This window comes from Lagopus muta, chromosome Z (assembly GCF_023343835.1).
Source record: "Lagopus muta isolate bLagMut1 chromosome Z, bLagMut1 primary, whole genome shotgun sequence".
In the NCBI taxonomy this organism is placed as follows: Eukaryota; Metazoa; Chordata; class Aves; order Galliformes; family Phasianidae; genus Lagopus; species Lagopus muta.
In genome coordinates, this window is record NC_064472.1 from 56,333,217 (window position 1) to 56,348,890 (window position 15,674).

Sequence of the window (15,674 nt, forward strand, 5' to 3'; positions counted from 1 at the left end):
CACAGAATCATTTTTTTATTGTTGAAGTACATAGGTACTTCAGAATTTCCCTCGCGACGAGATTTCTATTTGATTCACAGTCCCATGAAATCAGCAAGACTGAGATGGTAGAGTGTTAAAGCAGTGTTACTAGTCTTGCAAAAGATTTATTTTACTTGTGCTTGCTTGTTGCTGATAAAACTGCCTACATCATGTTTTCTCTGAATTGTCTGCAGAGTTAGGCTTCCTGGAGAAAACAGTCACAGAATCACAGAATCACAGAATGGCCAGGGTTGGAAGGGACCTCAAGCATCATGAATCTCCAACCCCGCTGCCACATGCAGGGCCACCAACCTCCATGTCCAATGCTAAACCAGGCTGCCCAGGGCCCCATCCAACCTGGCCTTGAACACCTCCAAGGATGGGGCATCCACCTCACCACTCTCTGGGTAAAGAATTTCCCCCTGATGTCCGACCTAAATCTCCCCTCCCTCAACTTAAAACCGTTTCCCCTCGTCCTACAAATATCAACCCTTTCAAAGAGTTGATTCCCCTCCCCGCTGTATGCTCCCTTTAGGTATTGAAAGGCTTCAATGAGGTCAACCCACATCCTTCTTTTCTCCAGGCTGAAGCCCAGCTTCTCAGCCTGTCCTCATAGGGGAGGTGCTCCAGTCCTGTGATCATCCTAGTGGCCCTCCTCTGGACCCTCTCCAACAGCTCCTTGTCTTTTTTGTACTGCTGGCTCCACACCTGGACGCAGTATTCCAGATGGGGCCTCACAAGAGCAGAGTAGAGGGGGACAATCACCTCCCTGTCCCTGCTGGCCACCCCTCTTTTGATGGACCATTTGATGGACCATCATTTGATGGACCAAGATACCATTTGCCCTCCAAGCCGCAAGAGCACACTGTTGGCTCATATTAAGTTTTTCATCTATCAGGACCCCCAGGTCCTTCTCCACAGGGCTGCTATCAAGGACCGCTCCTTCCAGCCTGTACGGATGCCTGGGATTCCTCCGGCCCAAGTGCCAAAAAACTTTGTACTTTGCCGTGTTGAACCTCATCAACAGCCTCAAAGTCCAGGATTATTCAAGTGAAATGATACTGTGGCTCACATGGAAGGACAGTTAGAACTTAGGTCATGCAAGAAAGCTTTAGGAATTTCATAGTTTGTCTCTGAATATCAGCAACCACTTACCTGATACACTCCAGCCACAAATGTCAGGGCTGTAGCAATGCCTATGGCATAGCATTCTTTTCCACATTCAGCATTCATCCCCTCAGTGGTAAGATTGAAGACAGTTGTGTTGGACTGGCTGTCAGTCTGCAGGGAGCCATGACCCAAGGCTGGTGTGGCATCATCATTTAAGTCAAAGCCAGCTAAGAGAAGTTCTCGGTCCACAACTTGTCCCACCATTAAACTTATCAAGCTGAAAATGCCAACTGAGACGTGACGAGATGTGCCCATTAAGAAATAGATGATGTTGGCAAAGAAAGATGTGTAAAGACTGTAAATGGGCTTCAGGCCTGCCAGTAGTGAGTACGCGATTGCTTGGGGCACCAAAATGATTCCAATCACTAACCCAGACATAACATCACCCCAAATGTACTCTTTGCACTGGTACTTGGGAAGCCATCGTAAAACAGGAAAGAAGTCCATTACAAAGTTCTTCAGTTTCCTTGGTGTGCAGGAGAAGCTCTTCCTCAGCTTGGCTAGCACAATCTCTTTCCTGTTTGCCTTCACACGAGTCTTTCTTTCCATGAAAAAGCAGGAAGAAGTGTTTTCCATCTTCGTAGCCTCATGTGGTCTTTCCATTGTCTTAGTGTTTACTTCATGTATCTTTTCCTGCAGTGTGAAGAAAATGCCTCTTAGAGTGGAGCTAGTGAATGTTTTTTTTAGCACAGATGTATAATAATAATAGTTCATCCTCCTTAAAAAAAGCTTTTCAGGAAACAGTATCCCAACACAGGTCTCTGGTGGCTGGGCGCACAGCACTAAGAAACAAATCTTTAGATCGATCAAAACCTTTTGTACAAAACCTTAAATATGTCTCTGATTGAATCCAATTTATTTTACTAAGAAAAAAAAAACTGAGTTAAAATAGTCATTTCTTTGTACAACAGATAATTCAGCTCTTCCAGATGCTGCATCATAAAAGTCTCTGTCATAAAGGTCTCAGCTGTAACAGGCAGCAGTTGATGGTGTAAAATAAGCACATAGTAGTGGGATAGTCTGTGGTCTTTTTAATAGTGTATTTCTAATAATGTACTGATTTGGTATTCATGTGTGTTATAGTGATCTGTCACTGCAGATGTCCTCAGCACACAGTGGGTGGTTTTTGCTAGTAGAACCTGCAAAAACAGAGTTCCTTGGGGTGCAACAATTTAGTCTCAGGTAAAAAATTGTGCACAAACCACTGATGACTCTTAGAAATTGTCTGTGGTTCTAATAACTGCTATGTAACATCCGGAAGTGTGATTGATAAACAAATGCATACATCGCCAAGCCTGTAAGCTTTCTAAATGTAGGCACCCTTAATAGAAGGTGGCTCATTATTAAGTATTTTATGTTTGTCCTGCTTCAGGTGTCCTGCTTATGAACCTTTTCCAGCTTTTAACAGATACCTTTTGTCAGGAAATTGAAAGCAAAGATAAATGATGTGCATGGAGCCAATGCAAAAGTCTTTAAAAAGATATTCAAGGTATTGTTTTGAATCACACAATGTAAGTACTATGGCCATCCAGAGTTTAATACATCTTGAAACAGGGTGCTTAAATGTTTAAAGTATGTAGCTCATGGTATGCCAAAAGGCAAAAAAGAGATTATTGTTGGAGATGTATGAAGTGGTTGTCCAAACTGAAAATAACCTGCATGGTAGTTTAAATATATTTTTAAAGATTACTGGATTTATATCCATCCCAGTTACATTAAGTAATCTTTGACTCCCACTGTGTACATTTCTTTGCTATAGCTTCTTTCCATCACAAAAGAAATTACAGTTCTAGTGTAATTATTTAGAAACATCTATGTCAGTTTCTAGTTGTATTGTCAAATATAGTTTTGACTCTACTGTATTGAGAGGTTATGCTAGGCAAGACATTCCTAGATGGCAAAGCTAGATCTAACCTTCATTAGAATGCAAAGGTGAGAGAAAAGAGAGAAGTTACAGCACTAAGAAGATTACTTAAGAGCAAATAATTAAAGTTTGTAGAATACTAAATGCTAGAAACTGTAATGAAGACGCTCATTTAAAAAGATGCAGAAAAACAGTGCTTCCTCTCTTACCTAGATCAGTTTGAGAGTCTTGTACTTGAGGACTGCAAGTTCTATGCAAATGCCACCTACTTCTTAAAGCCAAGTGAATTCAGACAGCCAAGAAATAAATACAGTGGCCTTGTTTAACATAGTTACAAGCTACTGGGCAGTTCAGTATCCAATGCTCGCTTTTGATAGGCTACTTAAAAGAGATTTTATTGGCTTCTGTACTCCAGGCTCAGATGCTTAATTGTACAGTTACTGTCTGCTGTCTTCTGATCTTGCAGGATTTACTTACAAATAAATTTGTATTAAAAAGAAATCAACAATAAAACAGCAAAACAAAACAGCAATAACAGACATTTACAGTCTGTGCAGCTTCCTGAGGGGATAATAGTAGCTTTCAATACATAATATTTTTAGAATAGAGTTTCTCTGTTAAATCTGTTAAGAGATATTGTGTATGTGTGATAATTTTGTAGTATGTCTATATTATCTGCATAGTATCTGCTCTGCTGGACAATCAGAATGGTAGTTTGTTGTAAACTAAAAAGCTTATTTGGGAAAAAAAAAACACCCTATGTATTCTTTCACAATTTGAGCCTAAGGTTAAAAAACCTGCCTCATGGAAAAATGTTTTCAAGTTAAAATGCAAATACTAACATGAGATCCTTTTCTTCAGTTCTTTTTCCTCTGAAAATAAGGACTTTCTCCCTGTAAACAACTATTTCTTCTGCTAGATGTATTTTCAAACGGCAACGTCAAATGAACAGGCTAGCTGTAAAACAACTCTAAAATGAGTTTCCATTTTTGGCAGGTGCTGTTAATGATTATAGTTTAATTGAAGCTTTTAGAATGTAGTAAAGCCACAGCAAATAATGTAGGGGATGTTGTTACCAGCAAAACATTTTTCAGCTATGTAACCCAAGAGTTCTTAGACTGCCAGTAGTTCAGCAATAACTTAGTTGCTTCAATGGAAGGAAATGGCATTCCACTGTGAATAGCAGCTATCACCCTTACCTTTGTGTGGCCTAGTAGAGAGCTGGGAACTTTCAGTGCTTTTGCCTGCTCCAAAAACAGGATGGGAAAGGACAAATCTGTATACTCCTTGCATGAGTGACTAGCCAGCTGATTCTGGCACTGAGATATAACACCATCCTTCCTCAGTGGTAATACTTGAGCAGTATTCAGGCAGTAAAGGTGTTAATAAACAGACTCCTCTGCCGTTCTGCTAAAGTGACTTTTCAGTTCTGCCCATGCTCAGTGGTGTGTAGGAACAGGGACAACACATGTTTCCAGCTGCCTTTTACCCCACCAAAGCTTCAGAACATACTGTTTGCCTTTATTCAAGCAAAGGCTTCCCATCATTTACTGAAAGAGCTGTTCTTAGTGGAAACATGCAAATGAAGCATGATATAGAACAGAACGTGTTCATTTTTTGAATTTAACTTAGATATTGGAACATTCTCAATTGTTTACTACATGTGAAGTCTACATGCTGCATGTATGACCTATTCATATTGTATCAAAGTAATGGGTAATTTTTAATGTTTGGAATCTAAAAGGCTTTTTTCAAATTGTCCAGGGTAATATGAGCAAAAAGCACAATTTTCTGTTTTAGCCTGAACCTATCATTTCATCAGGGCAAATGCAGTGACTCAGTTTATCTTGTGAAGTAGTGAAGCAAAGCAAAGAATCAATCAAGCTGAACAAACTACTGAATTTCCAACTGGCATTAGTCCTGTCTTTCTTCCTGTCTTTTCACCATACCATGGAACTGACAAAAGCTCTCTCAATGAGAGGAAGCATTCATCACAACACGTTCAGTGGGATTTATCTTGACAGATTTTCTGACAGGCAATCCCTGGTGGGACACATTCTCCCTGAGTTGTTTTCTATGGAGCAGCACAAGCTGAAAAAAAGAAAAAAGTATACTGATGCATCCTTTTCTTTCTCCATCATGATCTTCTCTCACAAACCAAAAAATAAAAAAAAAAGAAACTGTGTATCTAAAAAGCACACGAGGGAAAAGCAAGATAAGCCTGCTTCTCTATGCTAAAGTGATCTTAGAAAAGCTGTATGTTGGGCAGAAATCACAATTCTGCACTAGCATCACTCTTGCTGTAACAGTGACTGCCATTGTAAGATGGGATGAAACCCTGTGTATGATTCAAGAGAATTGTTGATGCTTGCATTTTTTTTCAGTGTTCAGTGAAAGATCAGCTAAAAGGTAGTATGGATGGAGCAAGTTTTGCATTTATAGTCCGAAATTTCATTGTAGTTCTGTTGCATAAATCACAGAAAAAACAAGACACCTCACTTCATCTAAGTATTTGATTTAAAATGTGTTGGTGTTGAGTTCAATCAAGTTCATATTATTTGTACTTCATATCAGCAGCCTTTTCTGCTTATAAGAAACCTCTCTTGAATTCCAGTGACTGTGACTACGTTACTGTTCTGTTTCTGAGCATTGGCATAGTTTTGAAAAAAATTTCCAATAGCTTCACCTAGTGTGCATTGATTCAATGTGGAGAGGAGTGTTATGCATGCAAACCAGCCTTTTTCAAAGGAAAATACACAGAAGCTTTGCCCCTGTGTATCCTGATTTCTGGAGATAAATAAAAAAGCCTGATCCAGAAATTGTTTTTTTGTGTGGATTTGAGTAGGTGTGGTAAGGACCTGAACTAGACTGAAATAAAATCATCTGAACTGCTTATAATACAATACTGTTTCAGCATTTGCTGCTTTGATTTATTAAATTTTTATTGTACAGAAGAACTTGGAAACATGGATGTAGATAATAAGTTTTAGAAACAAACCAGGAAAAGTTAAATGAATGTTTCCTTCTGTCTTGTATAAGCAATTGTGTTTTCAGCATTTGACAACCAGGGCCTAAATGTGCTTGGAAGCAAACTTAAGTAAGGTGCCCACAACGAAAACCATTTATTTAAGAGCTGACTTAGGAAATTTTCCCACTCTAGGCCAAGAATACTGCGGTGCTTTTGAGGAAAAGCATGTGAAACTTGATGGGAACAGTTTATTTTGACCAATTGGGCAAGCTGCCATGGCTTTAAAGCATTTTTGTATTTTGTTTCAATTCTCTGCTTATATGAAGGTGAAAGAGGAAAAAAATATTTACAGTTTCATATTTCTAACTAAAATCCCAAAATCACAGTTTTTATTTCTGGCTCTAAATCTAATCTAGTATTTCCAATGCAATTTAAGATCTTTTTCAAATGTATGCATTCAGAAAATATTTGATTCAATTGCTGTTTCCCCAAAGGATTGATCCTTAGTACAGTGCCTTAGTGAGAAAGAGGACTACCACTGATGCTTAAAGATCCCAGAGGTGGTATGCAGGCCAGAAGAGAAATGACACAGTCAAAGAGCAGCTATTTTTTAAGATCATTCATGGGAATGATCAGACCTTGGAAATAAATAAAAAGGTAGTTGGAGTGGTTCTCCAGGAACTATTTTTGTTCTGGGTTTCCAGAACGTGCTGATCAAAATACAGGGAAAATTGTCTTGTTCTCCTGGAGAGTCCTAGGGCGTGACTGCCAAAGGGGCATTTTATATGGGGACTAAAGAGCATTCCGTAAGATCAGACTTCTTTCTTTTGGAAAGGTAGCTGATCCAAAGTGAAAGTCTGTTTTTTAAACAAGTCTTCCAGTATAGCTCTCCCAAGATCTTCGTCTTCAGTTGCAGTGCTAAACAGAAAACTGTTTTCTGCCCTATGCTTTTGCTGGATGCCTTCTCCATGGCTGTTATGCCATTTTAAGCTGTTGTAGAGAAAAATAAGTAGATAGCTCATACTCATGTTTTTTTCCCCATTATCTTCGTTGGTATCTTAGGTTTACTAGAACCAATACAGACGATATTTATGGTTTCTTTCTCTTACCTAACTGCTCTGAAGATGCTGTTTTACTAATAATACTCTTTGAACCAGCCAAGCTTCATACAGTACTTATAAGTACGAATAGGAACAAGCCAAATACCCAGTATTAAACTCTTAGACCAGGTTTGTAGGAAAGTTTAGTTCTATTCCAGTTGCAGACTACAATTTTCAAAGACCTTTGTTCAGTATCTATCTTATGAATAATATCTATGAAGCACAGAATAATGGAACACTTACAAATCAGCATCAGTGTACAATATAAATGAAAAGAGACAGTTTGGCACACTTGAGAACAGGCATAGAATGAACAAAAACTGTGTTTAGAGGTGAAAGGGAAGGCAAGACTCTTACCTGAATAACTTTTTGACAGAAATGTTCAGCTCTGTTTTTGCATGTTGGAATGAATGAAAGTCGTCAATCTGGCTTTGATCTATTTGCATAAATGATAATTATTAACTAGGCAGTCTTCGAGAGGAATTGGTAGTTAAGGAATCTTCGGCTTTCTGCTTGGTAGTGTGCTGTCACTTGTACTTCTCTGAAAACTTGGATATACGTGCAGCACTCACTGACTTTGAGTTTAAATACTACGTGAGATTATTAATTAACTAATAGTGATCCAAAAATTATGCTGAGTTCAGGCTAGCACATTTCTGACCTTTGAAGCTGATTCTTATTTGAGATTTTCTCTGCTTTATGCACTGTCATACAGCATTAGCTTTTAATTTTATGTGTGGCACAGGAGTTGAACTGCAGTCTTGCCTAAGATTTTGTGCATTTCGTGGTCTGGGGTATTCTTCTTTTCTTTGCTGAGAACAGGACTACTGGAGGTCAGAGTTCCATTCCTCCAGGTCACTGCATTTAGATCACAAGATCTCTGTTATTTGTGTAAACAAGAGACTGTAAAATGTAGGCAGGTCAGTGGGACAAAGACTGTGTTCATTGTCTGTAAAGTGTATAAATGATCAAGTCACTTCACCAAGGCCGTGCCTGACCAATCTAGTGGCTTTCTGTGATGGAGTGGTGGCATTGGTGGACAAAGGGGAGGCAAGTGATGTCATCTACCTGGCTACCTGTAAGGCCTTTGACATTTTTCCCCACTACACGCTTATCTCTAAATTGGAGAGATACGGAGATATGGGAGGGTAGAATGTTCGGTGGATAAGGAATTTGTTGGAAGGTCACAAGACAGAGAATTATGGCTAGTGGCTTTACGTCCCGGTGCAGGCAGTGTCCCCCAGGGGTCTGTTTTGGGACCGGTAGTCTTTTTATAAGTGACATAGATGATAGGTTTGAGTGCATCCTCAGCAAGTTTGCTGATTACACCACAGTGAGTGTTACAGTTGACACAGCAGAAGGAAGGGATGCTATCCAGAGGGACCTTGATAAACTTGAAAGGTGGCACGTGTGAACCTAATGAGGCTCAGTAAAGCAAAGTGCAAGTTTTTGCACTTGGATTGGGATAGTCCCAGATGTGTGTACAGACTGGAAGAAGAACTCCTTTAGAGTAGCACTGCTGAGAAGGACTTAGGTGTCTTGGTAGTTGAAAAACTTAAGATGAGCTAGCAATGTGTGCTTGCAGCCCAGAAGGCCAACAGTTGCCTGTGCTGTAACAGAAAAGTAGTGGCCAACGGGGAGAAGGAGGGAATTGTCCCTCTCTAGTCTGCTCTTGTGAGACCTGGAGTATCACATCCAGGTCTGGGGCTCACCACGCAGCAAAGATGTCAGACTTTTGGAAAGGGTCCAGAGAAAGGCCAGAAGGGTGGTCATACGGCTTGAACACCTGTCCTGTAAAGAGAGGCTGAATGAAATCAGCTTGTTCAGTCTTGAGAAGAGAAGGTTGTGGGGAGACCTCATTAGAGCTTTCCAGTATTTAAAGAGAGATTATAAACAGGAGGGAAAGTTCTTATATAAGTAGATAGTGATAGAACAAGGGTGAAGGGAAGATGTAGACAGTGGTGAGGTGCTGGAATAGATCAGGTTGCCCAGAGAGGTTGTGAATGTCTCATCTCTGGAGACATTCAAGGCCAAGGTGGATGGATTCCTGGGCAACCTGATCTATTACTTGATCTGCTTGTGGCAGGATGGTTGGAACTTGATGATCCTTGAGATCCCTTCCAACCCAAGCCATTCTATGATTTTGTGATAGGACTGTATGAAATTCCTCTCTTACCTTAGCTTTTACTTGGTGCAGAGCTGTCCGAATAACCAATAATCATGCTTTTCCTAACATTAATTAATGTGGTAACTAGGCAGTGTAAGTTAACAGACTGGGCACAGACCCATGACTCATAGGAACTGCATTTGGAACTTGCCATTTGAGACATTGAATTTCCAGTGTTTCTATTAGAAGTTATGTTGGGCTACAAGCTAAAGGATGAGGAGATGTGTGTGTTTCTCAGCCAAGAAAGAGCAGGTACAGTTGCTTGCCATAAGAATCTGAGATGTGAAACTTGAATCAAGTTATGTTTCTGGATAGGTAAATATGATTACTCCTTCGCTGCCAGCAGAGGGAATTGTTTCTGGGGTACAGTGTACAAACATGTCTGCAAAGGGTCAGGATCCAACAAAGCCTTTTATTCCAGAGCAAGAAGTTGTTTGTTTTTCTGTAAGAGTAGAAAGGAAATAATAAAATGAAGGAAATGAGAAGTCACAACTCCACCATGAGAGTGGGGCAGAAAGAGAAGCACATTTCTGTGTTATTAAATGTCATGAATTCCAAAAACCAGTGACTGTTTCCAAGATCTCAAACTTCCTTGTAGTAGTTGGGACACTCTTATCCCAGAAGCTCAAGAAGTTCATGTGAGTCTTAAAATCCGTTCTCTTACCTCTTTTCTATAGAAAGTCTTATCAAGCATTGCTTGAACAACTGACAGTCATGACAAGCAGCAATCGTGGCATGTCCCTTTGCCTTTCAAAAGGTGGTTTCTAGAACATACTCTACATACAAGAGGAAAGCAATAGCATGCTTAATATGTGTAATGACTTTTGCACATACTGTAGGTGGTAAGGCAGTGTGTCTCTTCAATATAAAGTACCACAGAACAGAAAGTGGCTTCATTGCTTCTGTTTTTTTCTTTTCAGGCCTGTGGTATTTATTTCTGAACATAAAGCAATTTAAATCAAGCCTAGTCTTTCAAATCTATCCTTTCACCCAGTTTGGTAATTGTTCCTTAGAACCAAGGCTTATATTCTCAAATGACCTCTTAAGTTGTGAATGCCATATTCTGAATAGAATTATGGTATCACCAAGTTTGGAAAAGACCTTCAAGATCATTCGGTTCAACCATCCACCTGCCAGCAGTATAACCCTGATAAACTGTGTATCTCAGTACCACATCTAGACATTTCTTGAGCATCTCTAGGGACTGTGACTCCACAAACTACCTGGGCAGCCCATTCCAGTGCCTGACCACACTTTCCAAGAATAAATTTTTCCTAATACACAATCTAAACCTTCCCTGGCTCAACTTGAGGCCATTCACTATTGTCTTATCTCCTATTATCTGGGAGAAGAGTTTAATCTCCTCTTTTGCTTCCTTTCAGGCAGTTGTAGAGAGCTATAAGGTCACTCCTAAGCCTTTTCTTCTCCAGACCGAACAATCTCAGTTCGCTCAGCTGCTCCTCCTAAAACTTGTACTTCAGACTCCTCACCAGCTTCATTGCCTTTATCTAGACATGCTCCAGGACCTTAGTGTCTTTCTTGTAGTGAGAGATCCAAAATTAAACACAGTACTTGAGGTGCTGCCTCACCAGAGTTGAGTACAGGGGCATGCATGGTCAATTCCCTGCTCCTTCTGGCTACACTCTTTCTGATACAAGCCAGAATGTCACTGGCTCTCAGTCAACACCCCAGGTCCATTTCTTCCATGCAGTCTTCCAGATATTCTGTCCCAAGCTGGTAGTAGCAATGCATAAGACTGTTGTGACCGAAGTGTGGGACCTGGCACTTGGTCTTGTTGAACATCATCCTGCTGGCTTCAGCCCAGCTATCCAGCCTACCCATATCTTTCTGAAGAGCCTTCCTAGCCCCACGCAAATTGACCCTTCCACTCAGCTTGGTGTAATCTTCAAATTTAATCAGGATGCACTCAGTCCCCTCATCCAGGTCATCAGTGATTATATTAAACAGGATGGGCCCCAGTACTAACCCTAGGGAGCACCACTCATGAAACAAAATGACTAACAAAACTTGCCTACACTTTTCCTTTACAGTGTGTTTCCAATATGATCATTTTTTGTACTGGATGTTGCAAATTTTTGGGTTCTCTCCACTTAAAACTTTTTGAAATAGACCTCTGCATTTCTTTCTGACAGCACCTTTCCCAGGCATTTTAGAGTACTACAGGGCATACATTTATTGGTTGATCCCTACTAGAGTCAGTTGCAACTTTCTAACTTTGTTTTCATAGAGTCACAGATGGATAGAATAGTTTCTGCTGGAAGGAATCTTAAAGATCATCTGGTTCCAGTCCTTCTGCCATGGGCGGGGACACATCTCACTAGACCAGGTTGCTTGAAGTGCCATCGAATCAGGCCCTGAATACTTCAAGGGACATGTCATCCACAGCTTCTCTGGACAACAGATTCCAGTTTCTCACCACCCTCATATTAAATAATTCCTTCTAATGTCTAATCTAAATCTGTCCACTTATAGCTTAAAATCATTACTGCTTGTCTTTTCATTACACTCACTGATGTAGAGTTCCTCCCCATCTTTCCTGTGGGCCATGTTTCGGTATCGGAAGGCCACTATAAGGTCTTCCCAGAGCCATCTCATCTCCATGCTGAACAATCTTAGCTCTTTCAGCCTGTTCATGGGAGAGGTGATTCAGATCCATCTTTCCGGCTATTCTCTGGATCTTATCTAACAGGTCCATATCTCCCTTGTGCTGGGACCCCCCACATGTGTTGCTGGAAAAAATGAACATTTGCAAGGTGATTTTCACAGTTAATATTTTTTTTTTTTTTTTTACTTCTCTAAAAGAGCAGAATTAGAAGAAAATAGTTGACTGGAATTCTACTGGCAAAAAAAACGATTGAATCTTTGACAGACACACAGGGGAAGCTTAGCCCAGAACAATCTGTAGAAAACACTTCTACATCTTCCACTCCCCCCTTCTGCTCCCAGCGCTCATAACCACCAGTATACCAGGATCTTGTAATGGTGTTAGGAAGGCCACCAAGTCTGTGATCTGTCCACAGAAGAAAATACAAGGACCAGAAACTAAATCCTTCCAATAGCATAGAGTCTGTTAAATAAAAATCACCAGCACATTCCCAGAATTCCTGCAAGCATTACCTGAGAAGATTACAAATGCAGTATTCCAGTTTTTGAAAGCCTTTGCTTGCTATGTCTAACATTCATTCTCTAACTGTGACAAGAGCAGAAAAAGTGCAGCTGAAAATGATACATATGTGGGAGTGAAAAAAACAGTTAGGTTTTTATTTCTTCTTTTTCTTTTATTTCTTTTATTTTATTTTTTTATTTTTTTCTGTAGTCTCTAATGTCAGGAGAAACACTGAGATCAGTAAAGTTCAGTGCAAACAAACAGGTATCTGTATAAAGCTGAACAAGACCATTCTTTAATATGCATTCTTTCCACTATGAACATAAAACCAGTTGCATTGCACTTACCAAAGGCACAAAGCAGCTGCAGTAAATCCACAACAGATTTCTTATCAATGCACAGTAGCACAGTTCCTCAGGAGCACAGCTTTCTACAAGAGTAGATTAGAAGTTACGTTGTGATATAGATTGAGTCTGTCCAATTATATTACCCCAGTAGTATTTAAAGTAAGATAACACAAATAACTAGTAGCAGTATCTGTGTCCTGTAGAGTGTAGTTACAGGTAAAAGATAAGCTTAAATATGTTAAACTACAGGGGCTGTTAATCTCTGCCTTCTTACTCATCTCTGCTGTTCTGTTTTAATACTGCAAGGAGACCAAACAGGAGTATGGTCTGCTTTAACAGTTGCAAGAGTTTTGAATACTTATTTAGTTAGGACAAAAAATAAACTACAATAAATGGAATTACAGTAAGGCCATGTGCAGAACAGTCCTTAAACACAGTGATGAGCTGTCCATGGTAATTAATGTAGATCAGTATCCAATGAAAAAGGATTTTCATGAAAATACATTATAGTGGAAGCTTGGCTGATAACTTTTAGTTCCAGCATAAATTACATACCTTCAGATGGCTTTTAGTGTAAAATGGGTGAGCTTGTCTGCCTAGTAAACAAAACTGCAATAAGTTTCCTGAATTGATGCCCCTTAGTAATGATCTTCAAGAGTCTACCTTAATGTCTGAAAATTACTTTCAAAGATTTCATTAGCTCCTTTAAAAACAACAGCAAAATAGATAGATAGATAGATAGATAGATAGATAGATAGATAGATAGATAGATAGATAGATAGATTACAACCTCTCCCTACACTCAGCTTCTCTGAAGCTATGTCATATCTCCTGTGAGAAGGTTGTTCTCCAGACTGGGAGCTGTGATCTCCTTTTCGCATTTTCATCCATAAACAGACTGAACTTTGAAGCCTGTTTATTCATCAGTTAAGGATGAATGTTACCATTGATACTTCTAAATTGTAGAAGCAAATTTACTATGGGAAGGATAGTCCCTAAGCAACACTGAAGCCTCTTCATCTGTACATTGCATTAATGTGTGATTTTGACTGGATATTCAAAAACTCTTCTGTACACAAAGAAAGCAGAGCACTTCTTACTTCATTGTGAACTAAATTTTCATTTTCTTTATTTTGAAAAGGTTTTCTATATTAGTGAAAGTTTTAAGGAACAAATAGAAAAAAAAAGGGTTATGCGTGAAGCAAAGAAGACCATGTAGTGGAAAAACTATTAGTGATCATATATCACTATCCTAAGTTGTAATGCCAAAACCAGGTTCAGAATAATGTTATTAGCTAGAAGTTTACAGAAAGCTATGGGTCTGTATCTTGCTGAAAACTGTCTGCAATTTGTTAGTTCTATCAGCTCATTTATAAGAGGTATTGCTGTATTTTGCATTTCAAGAGCCAGAAAATGACACATCTTTTGAAAATGACAGCTGTTTAAAGAGCTGCTCACTTTATATTGGGTGATAGTGCTCACTTAACAGTGCTGAAGTATTCAGGAACAACTTATCACAAAAATTCAGGAAAAATTAAGTCATATTCACACTGCCTTTTCACCATCAAAAGTTATTTAATGTCAGTAAATTAAGAAGTGAACCCAGTATCGTTTATTTCTCATTTTGCAAGTAAGTGATATATTCAGAACGGTCACCTCTGCCTGTCCACAAACCAGGATTAACATAGGAATACATACCTGAAAGGACATCTATCATGCCTATAGATTCAGCAGCATCTGGACTCAGACAATATGTGCTATCTGAACTCCAACAAGACACTAGATAAATACATCAGCTGACTGCTTGCTGAGTATCTTTGCAACTTTAGTGTTTAGTCCATGTTTTGCTGTTATGTAATTGTTTGCTGTTGTTAGCACTTATTACAGGTTTAGTCTCCCTACTCAACTCTCTAAAAGATTGCTTATAGCTGACATCATTTAGAGTGCCATCAGCAAGAACAGTGTAAAATTACAGTAAACATTTCGTTGGTAGTCATGTGTTAATGGAGAAGCAAAATCATTGCTATACATCAAACCCAATCAGAAAGAAAGGTCTGCTTTAGAAGCCCAGCAGAATCTGAACCTATCTTTCAAAGTGCCTTTAAATCTGTGGCCAAGAATCAATCAAAAACTGGTCCCTTTTTTGGATTCTTGTTATTATTACAGTTTAATTCCCTTTCCAAATGAATGTAGACACAGCAGATCTCAGCAAGAGATCACAACAAGATCCCACAAGAATAAATTATACAAGCCTAGATAATCTTACGGGATCTGTTCACGTCTGGAGAGGCCAGGTGGCAAAATGCCTTTTGCTATTGCCTAAATTGCTACGATCTTGTAGCCTATTTTCCCTTTTATGTCTTAAATTTATTCCAAAAGGAGGGAGGTGGGGGTTAGAGACACAACAGACTAACAGTATTTTCCTAGCAAGCTAACTCACCTTGGCACAGGAAGCTGCTGATGCTTTGTCTGCCTCTCTCTTTTTCTTCCCCCCACAACCAACATGCACATTGCTGAAGGAAGGACTGTGCTCACAAAAGCAGGCTGAGTAAGAAATAGGAAATCATAGGCCTCAATTAGCATCAGCTTGAAAGCATTCATTGTTTGCTTACATTTCTGTGCATGGGAGATTTAGCCAGATCACAGATTTTGTAAGTTGTTTTGCAAGGTAAAGGTCTAATAGTGCTGATATCAAAGAAGAAAGGAGGTAATTAAAATGCTCTATAAATAGAATACAAATTTGATTTTGTATATTTCAAGATAAAAAAAGATTCAGCTGAATGCACAGCCTTCTGGCTGGCTTCTAGAAGAGGTAGTGAATTTCAATTAAAAAAAGACTTGTTTTGCATGTATGAAGCCAGTTTGTTTCTAAGCCACAAAGATTCGTACCCGTCCTTCATTTTGTGCATG

At 39.4% G+C, this 15,674-nt stretch overlaps 2 protein-coding genes across 7 annotated transcripts in view; one reads left to right on the top strand and one right to left on the bottom strand.

Annotated features, from left to right (window-relative positions):
• The window catches only part of IDUA (alpha-L-iduronidase), a 46,457-nt gene that overhangs the window by 13,604 nt on the left and 17,179 nt on the right, over positions 1-15,674 (top strand). The window lies entirely within an intron of this gene.
• SLC26A1 (solute carrier family 26 member 1) overlaps positions 1-15,674 on the bottom strand; it is a 37,844-nt gene that overhangs the window by 5,011 nt on the left and 17,159 nt on the right. The window contains exons 1-3 of one of the 6 annotated variants that reach the window (XM_048930818.1): positions 15,205-15,291; positions 12,765-12,847; positions 1,177-1,824 (exon numbers count right to left, since the gene is read on the bottom strand). In XM_048930818.1, coding sequence (XP_048786775.1) covers positions 1,177-1,794 — 618 coding nt within the window. In that variant the 5' untranslated portion in view covers positions 1,795-1,824; positions 12,765-12,847; positions 15,205-15,291. The other 5 variants (XM_048930813.1, XM_048930812.1, XM_048930814.1 and 2 more) reach the window with 5 other exon arrangements.